This window comes from Bos taurus, chromosome 1 (assembly GCF_002263795.3).
Source record: "Bos taurus isolate L1 Dominette 01449 registration number 42190680 breed Hereford chromosome 1, ARS-UCD2.0, whole genome shotgun sequence".
Lineage (NCBI taxonomy): Eukaryota > Metazoa > Chordata > Mammalia > Artiodactyla > Bovidae > Bos > Bos taurus.
This window is the reverse complement of record NC_037328.1, coordinates 144,240,455-144,257,316: the sequence shown is the minus strand read 5'-3', so window position 1 is coordinate 144,257,316 and position 16,862 is coordinate 144,240,455. Positions and strand designations below refer to the sequence as shown.

The window sequence follows — 16,862 nt, the reverse complement described above, 5'->3', positions numbered from 1 at the left end:
GAATCCTGAGAACCCTAAGCCCCGCCCCTGAGTCCCCCACCCCCGCACTCAGGCCCCATCACTGAGCCTCCTCACTCCGCCCCCTGAACCCTCCTCTCTCACACGGGTCTTCTCATCCCTCCTCACTGTGAGGACTCTCCTGCCCCTCCCCCTCCCCCTCCCGGGACTCCCTAATCCCCCACCCAGCAGGGGCACCCCACAGGAGCCCTCCACCCTTCCACCCAAGACCCAGTGGCACTGAGGGGTCCCCGCTCTCATCCCTGCGTCATCCTGCGCGCCCCCACCCCAGGAGTCCAGCACCCTGGTTTCCTGCTGATTCTGGAAGAAGTCCCTTCCCAGATTCCATGGCCCATTCCTCCCTGGGGACCCTGAACCTGGAGACCATGGATGGCTCAGACCCTGACCCAGCCCTGCCGCCGGATAGGGAGCAATGGCCCCCGCCCTGTGAAATCCGTGAGGCCCTTTCTTCTTCTCAGGAGCCCCCCTGCCTTCAAGAGTTCTTGGGAGAGACCAAGGCTGGATGGGATCTGGGAGACCCTGGGGCGGCAGGAACATGGGGTGGCTGAGGGGCCCTCAGCTGGGGGGACGCAGACGGAGGAGGTGCCACGGAGGACCCCGGGCCCTGTGAGACCCAAGTGGCCCACCTGATGGGCAACCCTTGAATTCCCCCTCGAGGCTGGCACTCACCACCAACATTCCTGCCCCTCAACACCATCCCTGCCCTGGGTTGGGAGGGGTGAGTGTCACTGTGGGAGGTGGGTAGGGGCTGAAGCAGGATTCCAGGATTCCAAGGCTCCGAGACGGAGGCTGGTGGGGCACCTTCTCACTCTCCGCTGTCTCTCCTATCTCTTGGTTTGGTGTCCCCTTGTCTGCTACCCTAGTCCTGGACCCGGAGCCGGAGCACAGTCTGGACATCATCCTAGTGGGTTCCAGCGAACTGTCATCCCCACCATCTCCCGGGCCCCGCAGAGGTGAGGGTTCATTTGAGTACTGGGCCCATCACTTGGGATGCCAACTTCAAGCCTGAACACTGTCCAGGGTTCCCAACTTCTGGAATAATCATGCCTCACTCAGGAGCAGGAGGGCCCCACTCCAAGCCTCCCCCACCCCAGCGATCAGCTTGGATGTTTAAATGTCAGTGTGAAAGGTGGAGGGGGAGGGTGGTGCTGGCCCTCTGGGTCCTGCGACTTCAAAAGATCGACTTTGAGGCTCGTCTCTTGACCTGTTTGATGTAGGAGACAGGCTGAGGCAGGGACTATGTCTTTTCTTTTCCAGATTTTATTGCATATGAAGTCAAGGTCAACCAGCGAGACATAGAAGGTGAGCATCACACACCTGCCCAGGTGAAGGGATGTGAGCCTGCTCAAGAAGGTTGTCCATCCCTGGAGGAGGGCGGTGGACATGGCTGGTGCCCAGCTTGTATCCCCTCCACCTGCCCTAAAGACCCTGACCCATCATTGAAGGTGTCTTTTAGTATAATCATACATAATGTGCCACTGCCACTACAATCTAATTTGGGGGCATTTTCATCACCTGCACAAGAAACTGGTACCCACAGTAACTCCTTCCTTATCCCTCCCCTCTTTCAACTCTTGGCAACCACAAATCTACTTTTTTTCTCTATGGCTTTGCCTAGCCTGGATCCCCTGCATTTACACATGGATTTTTGGATCAGGCTAGCAATTTCTGCAAAAAAAAAAAAAAAAAGAAAAAAAAATCCCAGCTGGAATTTTGAGAGAGATCTGTAGACCAATTTGGGGAGGCTTGCCATTTTAATGGGCTTCCCTGGTAGCTCAGTGGTAAAGAATCTGCCCGCTAATGCAGGAGATGTGGGTTTGATCTGTGGGTTGGGAAGATCCCCTGGAGAAGGAAATGGAAACCCACTCCAGTATTCTTTCTTGCCTGGGAAATCCCATGGACAGAGGAGCCTGGTGGGCTACAGTCTGTGGGGTCTCAAAGAGTCAGACACGACTGAGTGACTGAGGACACACAGCATTTTAACACTCATTAGTCTTCTGATCCACAAACATGGGATGCCCTCCCATCTGAACTTTCTTTCAAGAGCAGTTTGGGGCTTTCAGTGTACAGGTCTTGCACTTTTTCTGTTGTTGCTAAGTCTGTTGCTCTGTCTGGTGCTGTTGTGATGCATGTTGACTGTGGGTTTCTGCCTCAGATGTGTGTATCTGCTGTGGAAGTCTCCAGCTGCACACACAGCACCCTCTGTTTGAGGGGGGTATGTGTGCTCCGTGCAAGGTAAGCAGGGAGGTGAGGGTGGCTTCGTGGCAGCCTCAGGGCAGAGTGGGCAGCCTGGCTTTGCCCTCGTCAAGGACAAGTTCCTGGAGTGCCTCTTCCTGTACGACGATGACGGGTACCAGTCTTACTGCTCCATCTGCTGTGCCGGGGAGACGCTGCTCATCTGCGAGAATCCCGACTGCACCCGGTGAGGCCAGGGGCGCGGGGGATCCAGAGTCATGAAGGACTGCTGCCCATAAACCTGGGGAACGCCCATCCTTCTGGGCTCTGCATCCTGGAGTGCAAGGGACTTTCCCACCCCACCTCCCCAAAGGATGACTTTCTCCAAAGCTTTCAATTTCCATCTCAAATGTTTCATTTGCTGAAGAGCCTTGACCTATGGGAGGGGCTTCCCAGGTGGCGCTAGTAGTAAAGAGCCTGCCTGCCTGTGAAAGAGAAGTAAGAGATGCTGGTTCGATCCCTGGGTGGGGAAGAGCCCCTGGAGAAGGGCATGGCAACCCACTCCAGTTTACTTGCCTGTAGAATCCCACACACAGAAGAGCCTGGCAGGCTATGATCTGTGGGGTCACAAAGAGTCGGACACGACTGAAGTGCCTTAGCACGCATGTACGCTTCACCTATGGGAGGGGGTCTCAAAAGCTGTGTGCTTGTGATTTTTCTTTCTGTTTTTATTGCCAAGGCATAGCTGCTCCCTCGATGGTTAAGTAGGACAGTGACAGGACCCTCACGGGGCCAGAGTCAGGCAGGTGCCTTCGCTCTCCCCTGCTGTGTGCCCACCTGAGCTTTACTTGCAGTCCCTCCCTGCAGCCCTTCTGGGCCATCCTTGTACCCACAGCTCCCAGCCCAGACCTGCCCCCCTGTCCCCTCAGTGGGTGCTCCTGCGCTTGAGTTCATGGGGAGATCTCACCTGCTTTCTTAGATGCTAAAGTTTGGAGGAGGAGAGCAGCTGGCGTAGGGGAGTCTTGAAAATCCGCCATTGTCCACAGGTCCCCCTGTCCTCTGCGGATGACGGGGGCCCTGTGGCTCTAGGTCCCTGAGAGGGACTGACCCCCTCCCTCAGCCACAGCCTTGCCTCCCCACCCTGCTGGCTTTGTCTTTCCACCTGTCTTTTCACTCACTCCAGAACAAGGAGCAGGCTCTCTGCTGCCTACTGGGCCACCGGGGTTTCACCTGGAGATGAGGCAGCGTCATTTCTGCCCCTGTGGTTTTCTGTTTGACTACAGATGCTACTGTTTCGAGTGCGTTGACACCCTGGTTGGCCCTGGGACCTCGGGGAAGGTTCACGCCATGAGCAACTGGGTCTGCTTCCTTTGCCTGCCCTTCCCCCGGAGCGGGCTGCTGCAGAGGAGGAGAAAGTGGCGGACGTGGCTGAAGGCCTTCTATGACCGGGAGGCGGTGAGTGGCAGCTGGAGCTGGAGGATAGAATGGGCGAACGGCCAGCCCTAACTTGGCTCATTTCCTCCGGCGACTGGTTGCAAAATACCCATCCGCTCTGCTTATGTGATGAAGTTAAAGGCTTCTGAGCAAATGCACTTTTCTCATCTTCCTCTCTGATAGCAGTGTCCATTAGGTGTCTGTCTTCCACAAATCCCTTTAGCACAGCAGCTTTGTTTCTCCCAAGCCTGGGAACCAGGCATTTGTAGGAGGTAGGAGAGGGCCCAGCAAACGTGGGCCTCTGAGCTCAGCAAGTGGGAGCAAATGCCTGGGCAGGATCTCCAAGTCCAGCCCGGACAGCTGGCACAGACATGGGTCCTCTATGGAATCAAGGCGGGGGCCATGAGCTAGGCAGGAGTGTGGGCTCATCGCAGTAGTTTGAGGTCTCTTCCTGAAAGATACACCCAAGTCCTAACCTCCAGTACCTGTGAACGTGACCTATTTTGGAAATAAGGTCTTTGCAGACAGTTTAGAGAAGGATCTTGAGGTGAGGTCATCCTGGATTGGGATGACATGAAATGCAGTGATTGGTGTCATCTACCAGGAAGGAGTGGGATAGAGACACACGGAGGAGGGGTGGGGGCTGAGTGACGGGGCAGGCTGGGCACTGACCGGGGCGGCTTGGAGCCTCAGGTTCCTTCTCTGCTGTTTGAGGCTGGCTGCTTCTGGGGAGTTGCTGCACACCTGGCATTGCTGGGCCAACCATGGGGGCACGTGGTGGCCCCGCCGCCCTGCACTCCCTGACACTGGATGGAGCAGGTGCATTCAAGGTGCTTTTCTAAACTAGGCACCTGCCCTCCCCATAGAGCCTTCTTCAGGTCCATCTTGTGGCAGAAGCCGCCCATCTCTGTGTAAAAGACCCTGAGCCAGCAAACTGCAGGAGGGGTTTCTCATCCAAGGGGGAAGGGGTAGATACTCTGAACCACTGTTACTGCCCCAGGGGAGCAGGGAGAAGGAAGCATGGCTCCTGCAGCTGCCACAGGGAACCAGGACGTGCGTCCCCAAGTGTCTGTCAGGGCTGCGCCTGCACCGGATATGCCCTGCCCTCCCCACGCCCCCAGGAAGCCCAGGACCACCTGCCCTCTCCCATTGCTTCACTTTTTGCCTGCCTTGGGCACCGTCCACCTGCTCCAGTCCTGGGCTCAGGGTCTCCTGGGACCCCCACCCTCCATTGCTTGCAGGCAGCACCCCTGCTCAGGCCTGGTCATCCATCCCCAGCTCAATGTCATGCTCATAGGAGCCAAGAAGCCTCCCAGGGGTCAAGGGCTCGGGAGTGCTTGTTTCCTGGATAATCCACCGCATCTCTGCCAGCTGGTGCCCTGCATGGGAGGGTGGGTGTTACTGGACACCTTCTCGGCTCCTGTCCTCAGCCTGGCCCCTTCACACGGAGACATGGGTGCTGGCTCAGGCCTGGCCTGGGAGAGGCCCTGCGCTGGTAGCCTTCAAGGGTGGTGCCGGGTGACTTGGGGCCTGGGTTCAGAGCCTGCAGAGGGGACAGAGAGGGATCCGGTGCGTCCCATGGCCATGGGCGTTCAGAGCGCCCCAGGTCAGAGACTTTTTCCAAGAAATACAGGGAAGTGGTTTCTCTAGGGATAGAGTTATCTCCTTTCACAAGCAGTGAAGTCCCGAGCATCTGCCTCCCCTTTGCTGGAGGTGCAGTTGGCGGGGGAGGGCAAGAGCCTTGGCCTGGGGGATGGGCCAGATTTCATAAAGGCCTGGGGGTTAGTGCGGTCAAGGAGTGGCCAGCCCCCTCAGCAGGTGTGCAAGGCCAGAAAGAACTTGTCTTGACACTCATGGGCTCTATGATTAGGTAGTCATCAGAATGTTCTGGGTTTTTTTTTAAATAAATAGGAGAGTCCCCTTGTGATGTACAAAACTGTGCCTGTGTGGAAGAGAGAGCCCATCCGGGTGCTATCCCTTTTTGGGGACATCAAGAAAGGTGGGTGCAGTGACACCTGAGGACTCATGCTAGAAGAGGGGTCTTCTTGGAGCGACCCCTCCAAGGGGACCCACAGGGGACCCAGGGTGTGTGCAATGAGGGTGGGGGTGCGAAGGTCCCCAGCATCACACTCACTGCATGTCTGGGACTGGGGGCCGTTTCTAGGAGGCAAGGGGTGTGCTGTGCAGGAGCACCTGGGGCTCCTTCCTTCAGCTGGGCTGCCTTGGAAAGAAAATTCGAATAGCAAGACGGTGGGTGTGAAATGCCACAGTGAGGGCCGTAGGGCCAGCTCTCTGCTAGGACAGCCCTGCCCAGAGCCACTGAGCCTCACACACCTCCATGCACCTGGCCCCCTTACCTGCCCCACCCCTTGCCGGGCCCGCTGCACCCTCCGTCTCTACCCAGACGCCCCCATCACCCAGGCGGTCACATGCTGCATTCTAGCCTTGCCTGGGTGTCCTGCCCCTGCGGACCCCAAGCAGACCCCCACCTGCCAGTACCTTTGGAAATCCTGTGGACTCTTGTGGGCTCAGCAGATGTAACAGGAATCAGTGAAAATACGTCTGTTAGTCTCTGGCCAAGTGGAATGGGGCCATCTGCCCTGCTCCTGGCGCTCGCCAAGTGCCTGGTAGTATAGTCACAGTGGCCCGTGCACATCCGTGTTAAGGATCTGGGGGCCGAGACACACAGAGCGGGCATGGCTTCCCCTGAAGGAACCCAGGAGTCACTGCCCACGACCACTCAGCCTTCCAGGCCCTGCCCAGACAGTGTGTTATTAATTCGCAAGGTCCTTTCTGGGCTCACCTTCCAGTGCCTCAGATGCACGCTCTCCTGCAGCCCAGCCCTGTCTCCCAGCCTGACCGGGTGACGTCAGCATGCATCGCCACCGCCCAGTGGTTCCCTAACCCAGAGAGTGGCACTGCAGCCTGTAGCACTGGTTATGCAACACGTGGCTTGACTTTGTGAAATCAGTGCTTACTCACCCCGTCATGTTGCTGGAATGATAAAGTCTGCTCGCCATATGATAGCAGTACTTTCTGATCAGCCGTTGGCCTTTGATTCCACGTCGGGTCAAAATCCAACGCCAGCCCTCTGTGTCCTCTCGGCTCCCCACCCAGAGCTGACGAGTCTGGGCTTTTTGGAAGATGGTTCTAAGCCGGGAAGATTGAAACATTTGGATGACGTCACCAACATAGTGAGGAGGGACGTAAGTACTGCTGGCTCCTCCAGGTCCCCGGTGAGGGCAGACTCAGCTCCTCCAGGCCCCTGGTGAGAGCAGACTGGAGGGAAGGGGACAGGGGACTGGGCAGAAAGGGGGGGAGGGGAAGCCCCCTGCAGGGCTGACCTTGGGGGGGTCTCACGGGGATCACCCCCACAACGGGGGAGATGAGAGAGGCAACTTTGTGGCCCCCACACTGCCTGTCCCTGCTGTCCTGAATGTGGCCTGGGAAGGAGGGCCTAAAAGTGACTCAGCCAGCTCTGTCAAGAGCGTCCTGTGGTGGGAAAGGGATGGAAAGCCTCTTCCAGGGGCCTCTGCAGGAGGATCTGGGCCCTTGCCCGAGGCCCACACAGCCCCTCACATCGGGATTAAAGCCCACTGTCCCTAGAGCCCAGCCACCCCAGGCACAGGGCCTGAGGGGCCAGAGCGCTGGCCATTGCAGGCAGCAACAAGGAAACGGCCAGCGTAGGGAGTCCACTCTGCCCCCAGGGTGCCAGTCAGAGCCTTACAGCTCTACTCCCCCCATCTTGGTCTTACCCAAGGGTGTGTCCAGGGGCCAGCCCTCCTCTCTGGCTGAGCCTGGGGACTCCCCCACCACTGGTCCATCCCCCTGGGGTCTGCCCTGCCTTGAAGCCCAGAACGGTCTTCTCGCCCCACTGGCCCCATCAGATGTCCTGCCAGGGAGCATTTCTAGAGCATTCTGGTCATCACACTCATCCTAGGCTCCCCAGGCAGGGTCCTCCCTTGAAGGGCAGGATGGTCCAGGCAGGGCTGGACAGTGATACGAGGCCTCCCCCCTCAAGCCGCAGAGCTGCAGGACAGAGCAGACTTGGAGGGGCTCTTGCTGGTGTGTGGAGGGTCTAGATCCCTCCCATGATGAGGTCTGAGTCTCGGTGGTGACAGTGACTCCCATGTGTGTCGTCATCGCTTGGTCCCGCCAGCGTCCAGTCCTTTTCATGAGGATCGTGACCCAGGCCTTCCTGTAGTGCCACCACCCTGGAGACGGGGCATCCGGCTGCCACTCGCTCCCACGTCTGCACGGCGACATCTGGCTGTGCATGTCTGTGGGTCTCAGGGGATTCAGAGTGCTCGCTGGCAGATTCTTGGGGAGAACAAGGAAGACCTTGCTTCCTTCACGGCATTTTCTGGGTCATCACAGCAGCCACCAGCCTGCAGACCCTGGCCCCCCAGCTCAGGCTCACCTCCTCTAGCCCCCTTGCCCCTCCCCATCCAGACACCCCTCTGTACTCATCCCAGTCTGCAGCCTGCAGTAGAGCCCCTGGATAGAGCCCCTGCTATAGAGCACCAGGAGTGCACCTGGTCAGGGGCAGGGGCAGAGGCAGAGCTGGCTGCAGCAGGGCATGTGAGGCTGCGAGGTGGGGAGCTGGTGTCTGGTACGGGCTTCTGTCCACTGGTTTGGTGAGGGTCCAGGGAAGCCAAGTCTGCTCAGGATGGGTTGCTGTCACAGAACCAGGCATCCAGTGTTTGAACCAGGCATCCAGTGTTTGGGTCTCATTTATTTTGTTTTTAAGAATAACTTGGGCCAGTATCTCTAACCGGGGCCCTTGGTCACGTGGGAGGGGCACTTGAGTCCCTGGTGGTGAAAGCACGTCCTCCACTCAGGAGGAGCTGGGGGGCCTTGGGGTGGGGGTGTTGCTGCAGCGACAGGAGCAGCTCATGCTCCCACTGTCTGTTGACGCATCAGGGGCTCGATGTGTATTTTCCAGCAACACAGGAAATACGCATGAATCTGGGGGCCCAAGTGTCAACCTCCCGGGAGGGTCTTTGGGGGCACAAAGGAATCATGCTGCTCAGATTCCCAGGGCCACCTCCTCCAGATGGAGGAAGTGAGGTTCCCCACACCCCCTGACTTACAGAGGTGGGTCTGACCCAGTGGGTTTCACTGCCCCGCCACCCCTTCCATGAGGGTCAGCCTGAATCACATGATTAGACAAACGAGGTGCCCAACCCAGGGGACCACTTGGCCCTCCTGAGCCGCCCCTGTCCTCCTGCAGATAGATGAGTGGGGCCCCTTCGACCTCACCTATGGCTCCACGCCCACCCTGGGCCACACCTGCGACCACCCCCCGGGTAAGAAACTGCCATCTGCTGGGACTCCAGGGCCTCTTGTCCCCCATCCCCTCCCACATACCCAGCACTCTTCAGGGAGGGCAGGAATTGCAAATTGTCTGCAACTTAAAAAAAAAAAAAAAAAAGCTTTGCTGGGGCATCAGAGACAGGTATCAGTGTTCGTATTCAGTGAGCACGTCCTGGTGGGTCTTGTGTACCCTGTGAAGCCATCACCACAACCACAGCGTGAGCGGGTCTGTCACCTCAGGGCGGCCTGGCGCCCCTCCTACCCCGTCCGCTCGGCTGTGTCCCTCAGGGGCGGTACCCAGCCCCTCGCACCTGTCCTGTCTTGGTGTCAGGCACATCTGGGCCCTCCAGGCTGTTGCGGGGCAGGCGGCCGCAACTCAGCCGAGGTCTCCCCTCCCAACTCCCACCGGAGCCCCGCCCTCCTGTCCCGGGCCCCTCCCAGTGGGTGGAGCCCAGACACACCTGCCCGCCCCCTCCACAGGGTGGTACGTGTACCAGTTCCACCGCATCCTGCAGTACGCGAGGCCCCTGCCTGGCAGCCCCCAGCCCTTCTTCTGGATGTTCGTGGACAACCTGGTGCTGACGGAGGAGGACCTGGACGTGGCCACTCGATTCCTGGAGGTACGTGCAGGTCGGGCCTCTGCAGGGGACACTAAGGTCCCTTGGTGGGGGCACCACTCAGGTCCCGGCCCTGAGGACTGGTTTCTCAGAATTCACGGAGCCCGCGAGGGCTGTCGTACCACTAAGCCCCAACGGTGCCTTCTCAATGCTTTGCTCTGGATTCAGGAAGCTGCCACTGGGGGCCATGTCTTTCTCCCCCCACCCAGCTCCATCTGCACACATGCACGCACACACACGTGCACACACTCACACTCACACCCATCCTGGGGAACCAACAGCCTTGCTCTTTCTGTCCTCAGGCCCAAGTCCTGGCCTTTAGGCCACTTCTGGACTCATTGACCTTCTGTCCAGGCCTGACCCCGCCCATCCTTCCCAGCTCATTTTGCCCCCCACACAGGGCAGCCCCAGGCCAGGCTGGGTGTCCCCTCATCTTAGGACGTGCCCCTGCTGTGTTCCGGTGTTTATAAATTGACAACAAATGTCTCCCAGCCACCTGCTCCCACCACTCCCACTGCATTTGTCTTTAGGTCCCTCGTCACCTCCAGGACATCTCCACAAACTTGCAAATCTGCCCACAGGCTTTTCTCACTCAGCTGTTACCCTGGAAATCCTTCTGTTGGGAAAGTGCCTTTCTCCTTCTTTGTTTTAATTTATGTGTTTTGGTTTTGTTCTATTTGTATGGACATAAAAAATTGCCTTCAACCTGTTTCCGCGAACACACAGTTGGGTGGTTTCTAATCTCTCGCTCTTAAAAACATTGCTACAAGGCAGGGATGTGAGGGGGGACGTCAGTGGGGGTGGATTCCGGAAGAGAGGTTGCGGGGTCCATGTGCTGTTTTCAGAGATGCTGCCCCCCACCCCAGGATGTCTGCATAGCCCCTCTGACGGCAGAGCCGCTCTTTCCCCTGCCCGCCCACAGGGTGTCCCCAGCTCTCTACCTTCCTTCCTTGGCTCCACGTGTCCTGCTTTTCTTTCCTCCTATGCAGTCGGGATTTTTCCATTCTGTATCTTACTGGTTTTGATTTGTATTCAAGAAACTATCGATCTATCTAGATTGATCTAGCTCCTGTCGCCTTATTGGACTGCTTTGTGGATGACAGTGGTTTGCAGTTGATTCAGGGAGACTCCTAGGTGTTTGAGCAGATGATCTGCAAACTGTGACAGTTTTTTCTTTCTGATTCTGTACCTCGAATTTCGCTGTTCTCGCATTTCTCTGGTTTCACGCTGGATCACAGTAGTGGCAGGACATGCCTGCCTGGCTCCTAACTTTCACGGAAATGTTCCCAGTGTTTCTCTCCTAGGCTGATGCTGATTTTGAGGTCACAGTTGATAAGTTTCAGTATCTTAAGGAAATTTCTAGTCATTTCCCTTAATTTCTGTTTTTGATCCATTTTAATTAAGAATAATTGTTGGATTCTGTCAAATGTTCTTTTTTATGTTCATGGAGATAATTGAATTTATTCTTTAGATCTGTTGTAAAAGTGTTAGTCACTCAGTTGTGTCCAACTCTTTGGACCATAGCCTGCCAGGCTCCTCTGCCCATGGGATTTTCCAGGCAAGCATACTAGAGTGGGTTGCCATTTCCTTCTCCAGGGGATCTTCCAGACCCAGGGATCAAACCTGGGTCTCTCGAATTGCAGGCAGATTCTTTACTGTCTGAACCACCGGGGAAGCCCTTTATACAATAGAGTATGCTAATAGATTTTCTAGTGGTCGTCTTTGCATTCCTGAACTCACCCACTCAGTCGTGTGTGAGGCTCTTTTGAAGGATTGCTGAATTCCAGTGAACAGCATTTCATGTAGGATTTTTGCTTTGACAAGTGCAAGAGAGGTGTGTGTGAGGTTTTTATTGGCTTTGTGCTATTTTTATTGGTTTGGATGCCAATGTTAAGCTTGCTTTGTACAAATATTTAAAGATTTGACAACGGTGAAATTGTCTGGATTGGTCATTGTCGCCCAGGTTTTAAACGGGAGCAATTCTTCTGTAGAAACTAATCTGTTAAGATTTTCAGTCTTTTCTGAGATCACTTTGGTAAGTTATGTTTTCCCAGAATGCCATCCATTTAAGTGAAGTTTAAAATCATTTTCATAGAGTTGAGCAAAGTGTCCTCATGATTCTCTTACTTTCTTCTGCCATCTGTGGTTATTTCTCCTTTTTAGGGAACCTGGAATTTTAAAATACTGGCATGGTACCACATACGAGCAGTCAGAACCAGGCTTGTAAGGTTCCTTGATTATTGACAAGTCTATGAATATATGATCCTGAGTCCAGCCAAAGCCAGTCTCCAAACCTGGGCGGCAGCTGTCAGCAGACTTGGGGGACAGCAAAGATGCTGGCTCTTGACCGTTTGGGGAGCACATTTGGTCGCTCGGAATCAGTCCCGAATCGAAAGTAGGCAGGAGAGAGAACTCACCGTGTGTCCTGTGACTGCTCCCACTTTGCTGTAGATCCACATTTCTGCTGATGGCAGGGAACAACTAGACGTCCAGACACAGGACTGCCTGTCTCTGCCCTATACCTGACGGTACATCCCGCTGTGAGCTCTCCTCCCCGCCAGGGGTGTGGACACGGGAGAGGCTGACATGTCCAGAAAGCTTCTGCCACCCCGACTGAGTCTGAGGAGGTGGAGTCCAGGCCTCTGGGGTACATGTTGGTCATTGGATGGTCTCTCGGTCCCGTTTCTCCTGCCATGGCTCCTCCAGCCCCTCTTCCCCTGACTTTTCGAGGGAGACTGTGGCCCCAGGATCCAGGTGCTCCCTTGGATCACGAGGCATCAACCTTTTTGGAAGTCTGCTGTCTGCCCGCAAAGCTTCTTATCTGCCGGAGATGACACAGCTCTTGGCTCAGAGATCAAGGAATTCTTTGTCCTTCACGGAATCCACCTCTGCTGTGGAGCAGACGGGGAGTCCCTGGGCATGTGACCTTTGGAAATGAAAAATCTGCCGGTTAAAAGGTCTAAAATAGTAACTCAGTTTTATCCTTATAAGGTGATTTATAAGAAAACAGACGTGCCATGTGAACAGTGTCGACTGGGAGACAGCTTCCGTCCAGGAGGGCTGAGACTGCTCTGGGCGCAGACAGGGCGCCCGCGGTGGCCGAGGCCTGTGGGTGCCCCCAGCTCACAGCCCGTGTTCCCATCCCTCAGACTGACCCGGTGACCATCCAGGATGTCCGCGGCAGGACCGTCCAGAACGCCGTGCACGTGTGGAGCAACATCCCCGCTGTGAAGAGGTACTCCCTGTGCACGTGAGGGCCCTGAAGGCCTGGAAGCACACCGGCTGTGGGCCCGTCACCAGGGAACCCAGGGCAGCTGAGGGAGCCGTGCCCAGGCAGCCTCTGTGGCCAGCTTGGGGCACCCCACAAATTCTGGACAAGCTCAAGGGCAGCAGCCCCCCTTTCCACTTCAGGGACCTCCTCCCCGCTTTCACACTGGTCCTTTCTGAGAAATTCACCTCTGGACGAACTCCTGGACGTGAGCCACCCGGCATGTGTGCCCCAGTCCCCTGTCCCCAAGCTCCGGGCACCTGCCTCACGCTGCACACCCCCAAACCCATGTGAACATACCCAGTCTCTCATAAGCTCACACTCGTCATACACACACAGAGCACACACTCACACAGGCCCACATTCTCACTCATGTTTCGCCATGCACTTTTGGGCCACACTGAGCTGCTTCTAGCCCCTCAGACAGGTCTGCTTAGGGCCTTCACACACAAGCACATGCACACGCATGCACACACACACATATACACACACACACATGTGCTCATGAAGACACACACAGCCCCTCTCTGCTCCCGGAACATCCTCAGCACTGTTGATCCCCAGGAATAGCCCCTCGCTGCCCCTGTACACCCCTAGCCCTGGCCCAGCCACCCCACTGCTCCAGGGACACTGCCCTCCACTCCTGACCCTGCCGCATGCCCTCCCCGGGCCTTAAAGGAGAAGGCTGTCTCTTCCCCCAAACCTCATGCATCTGGCCTTTGCCCTTGTCTTGCCTGCATCTTCCAGGGCAGTAAGTCATGTGCCCTCCTCTTGACAGTTTCTGGAAACTTCTCTTTGCCACTTCCCACGCCAGCCTTCTCTCTGCTCACATTGTGGTGCCCACCAGGCCCCCACCCAGGACTGTAGTGGGGGGAGGTGGGCAGTAAGGTGGAGCAGGTTCCTAAAACACTGTCTTTTTGAAGACTTGAGGGTCGCCCAGCCTCGTCTACGGCATCTGCCCCCACTTCTGGCCCCTGGAGGGAGGTGGTGGGGCCTGGGGCACACCTAGGCCCCAGAAGCACAGTGGGTGCTTCCCCTCAGACCCGTGTTGCCTCAGTAGCGAGCGAGACCTGCCTCACTGGATGTAGGGAACTCTGCCCAGGTGACGGGCAGCTGCCTCTGGACAGCCCCAGACTCCCTTGGACTGTGGAGCTGCAGATGGAGAGGGTGAGCTAGGGTGGTCTTCACCCCCAGAGTGAGCTGGAAAATGTTCCCCAAGTCCAGTGAGGTGCCCAGCACCACGTCCAGGAGCCTTGAGTCCTTGGGGTGCATCACATGGTGAGCGGGGTCCCTGTTGAGTGGCTTCTGGCCAGGCGGTCCAGGGCCTGCAGGTGGCCGCGGTCAGCTCGGGTGCAGCCGGACCCACGGGGAGGCCACGGAACGCTGCTGGGCCAGCCTTGCCCCCGATCCACTCCCCCGTCTCTGTGGGTCTGCTCCGTGGTGGCCTCTCCACACCCAAACCGGGACTTGCTGGGCTGGGCCAGTAGTCTGTCCTTGGGAACCATCTCCAGGGATGGCTCCTCCCTGGGGGAGGGGGCAGGTGTGGGGGCCGTTGTTCCCTACTCCCCAACACACCTGTCACCACCTCCCCCCACTGGGTGAGACACTCACAGAGGGTGGGGGCTCTTATAAGCGTGTTTATCTCAGAGACCTCAGGGAGCCTGCCCAGGCTGTCCCCCTGGCTTCCAGGGTGTCTGTGGGTTCCTGGGTGGGCACTGAGCCCCTTTCTCCTTCACAGCAGGCACTCGGCTCTGGTGTCCCAGGAGGAACTCTCCCTACTGGCTCAGGACAGGCAGCGAGTGAAGTCCCCTGCCCAGGGCCCGGCCACGCTGGTGAAGAATTGCTTTCTCCCCCTGAGAGAGTATTTCAAGTATTTTTCAACAGAACTCACTTCCTCTTTATGAATGAGTCATATACCATGAAAAAAAAAAAAAAAGACATTTCCTAGAACAAAGGCAACTTTCCTTACATTGTCTCTATTTTCCTTTTCAAATTATTATTTTATTTGCTTAACTTCGGGTTTCCCATGGTTGCTAAAGACCCACCATCACCCTTTGGATCTGGTGGTCCTGCCCCCACTGTGACCTTTGGTGGGAGGAGGTGAAGCCCAGGGTCTAACGGTTGATGAGACCCAGATGTTGTCATGCACCTTGTGCTGCCGAAAGCATTTCTGTCCAGTTGAGAAGTTACAAATATATTTATTATGATCATTACAGGTCCTTTCCTGGTGTTTTTGTGTGTGGTGCTAGGTGCTAAGTCGCTCAGTCATGTCTGACTCTTTGTGACCCTATGGACTGTAGCCTGCCGGGCTCCCCTGTCCATGGGCTTCTCCAGGCAAGAATACTGGAGCAGGTTGCCATGTCCTTCTTCAAGAGATCTTCCCGACCCAGGGATCAAACCCACGTCTCTTATGTCTCCTGCATTGGCAGGTGGGTTCTTTGCCATTAGGGCCACCTTATCCTGTAGGACGTGGGACGTGTGTGTAAGACGAGCAGGACACGTGGCTATAAGCCCCGCTACACCTGTGTTATTCTTACATGTAGCCGATGCCTTCATAACTGCCGTGTGCCGTGTGGTTAAAACCACCCATCCTGGTGAGAGGCACATGAAACATCCCAAACCTTTGTAAAGCGTGGAATATCTGCTTGGTCAGCAAAGGGAGGACAGGCTGAAGGGAAGGAGTGGAGGCCAAGGCCAGGTCCACTCATGAAGCGTGTGACCTCTCTGTCCTCCTTAACCCAGAAGGACTTGCTTGTGGAGGCAGGGTCCCCGTCTGCCCTGGGCTCTGGTGAGGACTTTGCAGTCCTGACACAGCTGGCTCCAAACCACATGTGATAAACCCACAAGGGATCTTTCCAGACTAACCAGAAAACCCCCCAAAGAGACCTAGACTCAGATAAGCATGCAGGTTCCGCTTGTCCTGGGCGTCACCCTGTGACTGGGGGCATGCTCGGGATCAGCTGGTGCTGATCAGCTCGGGATCAAGCTGGTGGTTTTTGGAAGAAAGGGGGAGGGTTAAAACTGAACTTCTGAAGGGTGTTTTTAAAGTATTTTGAAATAGAATGGAAGTTGTGATGGTTAATTTCAGTGTTGACTTGGCTATAGCACCCAGACATTTGTTCAGATGTTAACCTGGAGGTTTCTGTGAAAGGACTTCTGGGTAGGTTGGCAAACTGGTGGACTTTGAGTAAAGCAGGCAACCCTTCACAAGGCAGGTGGGCGCTGCGGTCTGAATGTCTGTGACCCATAATTCACCTGTTGATCCTAACCCAAGTTGGCCTCCAAGGTGATGGTGTTAGGAGGTGGGGCCTTTGAGAGGTGACCCTAAGATGGGATTAGTGAAGTGAAGTTGCTCAGTGATGTACAACTCTTTGAGACCCTATGGACTGCAGCTTGCCAAGCTCCTCCATCCATGGGATTTTCCAGGCAAGAAAACTAGATTGAGTTGCCATTTCCTTCTCCAGGGGATCTTCCTGACCCAAGGATCCAACTCAGGTCTCTTGCATTGCAAGCAGACTCTTCTCAGTCTGAGCTACCAGGGAATCCCTCAAGATGGGGTTAGTGCCCTTACAAAAGAGGTCCCAGGAAGCTCTCTCACCCACCCCTGCCTGTGTGACCGAGAAGTGTGTGACCAGGGAAAGGGCCCTCACCTGACCCTGCAGGCACCTGATCCACCAGTTCCAGCCCCAGCACTCCGAGCAGGATGTTTCTGTTGTTTGCAAGCTGCCCAGTATGTGGGATTTCACCATAGTGGCCCCAGCATACTGGGACAGGGGGCGACTCCTGAGCCATCAAAGGCCTAACCTCCCCTGAGCAAGAAGGCTAGCCAGCTCACCCTGCAGATTCAGGGTTCATCAGCCCTTCATAATTACAGGAGTCAATTCCTTGAAATCAATTTTTTTCTCTCTCTCTACACACACACACACACACACACACACACACACACACACAGCCCTAGCTGATACAGACATCCTCATCTTCATGAAGACCTTCTCTCCAAGCTGGCAGGACAGTCCTGAACTCTGATGTCACAG

General features: G+C 56.1%; 1 protein-coding gene across 1 annotated transcript; it reads left to right on the top strand.

Moving 5' to 3' along the window:
• The first annotated feature begins 344 nt into the window (after nt 1–344).
• DNMT3L (DNA methyltransferase 3 like) lies at nt 345–15,698 on the top strand. Its single transcript, XM_024997569.2, has 12 exons — nt 345–453; nt 882–971; nt 1,276–1,320; nt 2,162–2,253; nt 2,328–2,440; nt 3,477–3,648; nt 5,539–5,626; nt 6,745–6,833; nt 8,861–8,936; nt 9,424–9,563; nt 12,710–12,795; nt 14,567–15,698. The coding sequence occupies exons 1-12, from the start codon at nt 345–347 to the stop codon at nt 14,730–14,732; spliced, it is 1,266 nt and encodes a 421-aa protein (XP_024853337.1). The 3' UTR covers nt 14,733–15,698.
• Nucleotides 15,699–16,862: the final 1,164 nt, after the last annotated feature.

What these genes read in the sequence shown, in the direction of transcription:
- DNMT3L (XM_024997569.2), top strand. Translation starts at nt 345, where the DNA reads ATGGCCCATTCCTCCCTGGGGACCCTGAACCTGGAGACCATGGATGGC. An exon ending in CAACCAGCGAGACATAGAAG is followed by an intron (nt 1,321 to 2,161) that starts GTGAGCATCACA and finishes GTTGACTGTGGG; the next exon opens with TTTCTGCCTCAGATGTGTGT. An exon ending in GAGAATCCCGACTGCACCCG is followed by an intron (nt 2,441 to 3,476) that starts GTGAGGCCAGGG and finishes GTTTGACTACAG; the next exon opens with ATGCTACTGTTTCGAGTGCG.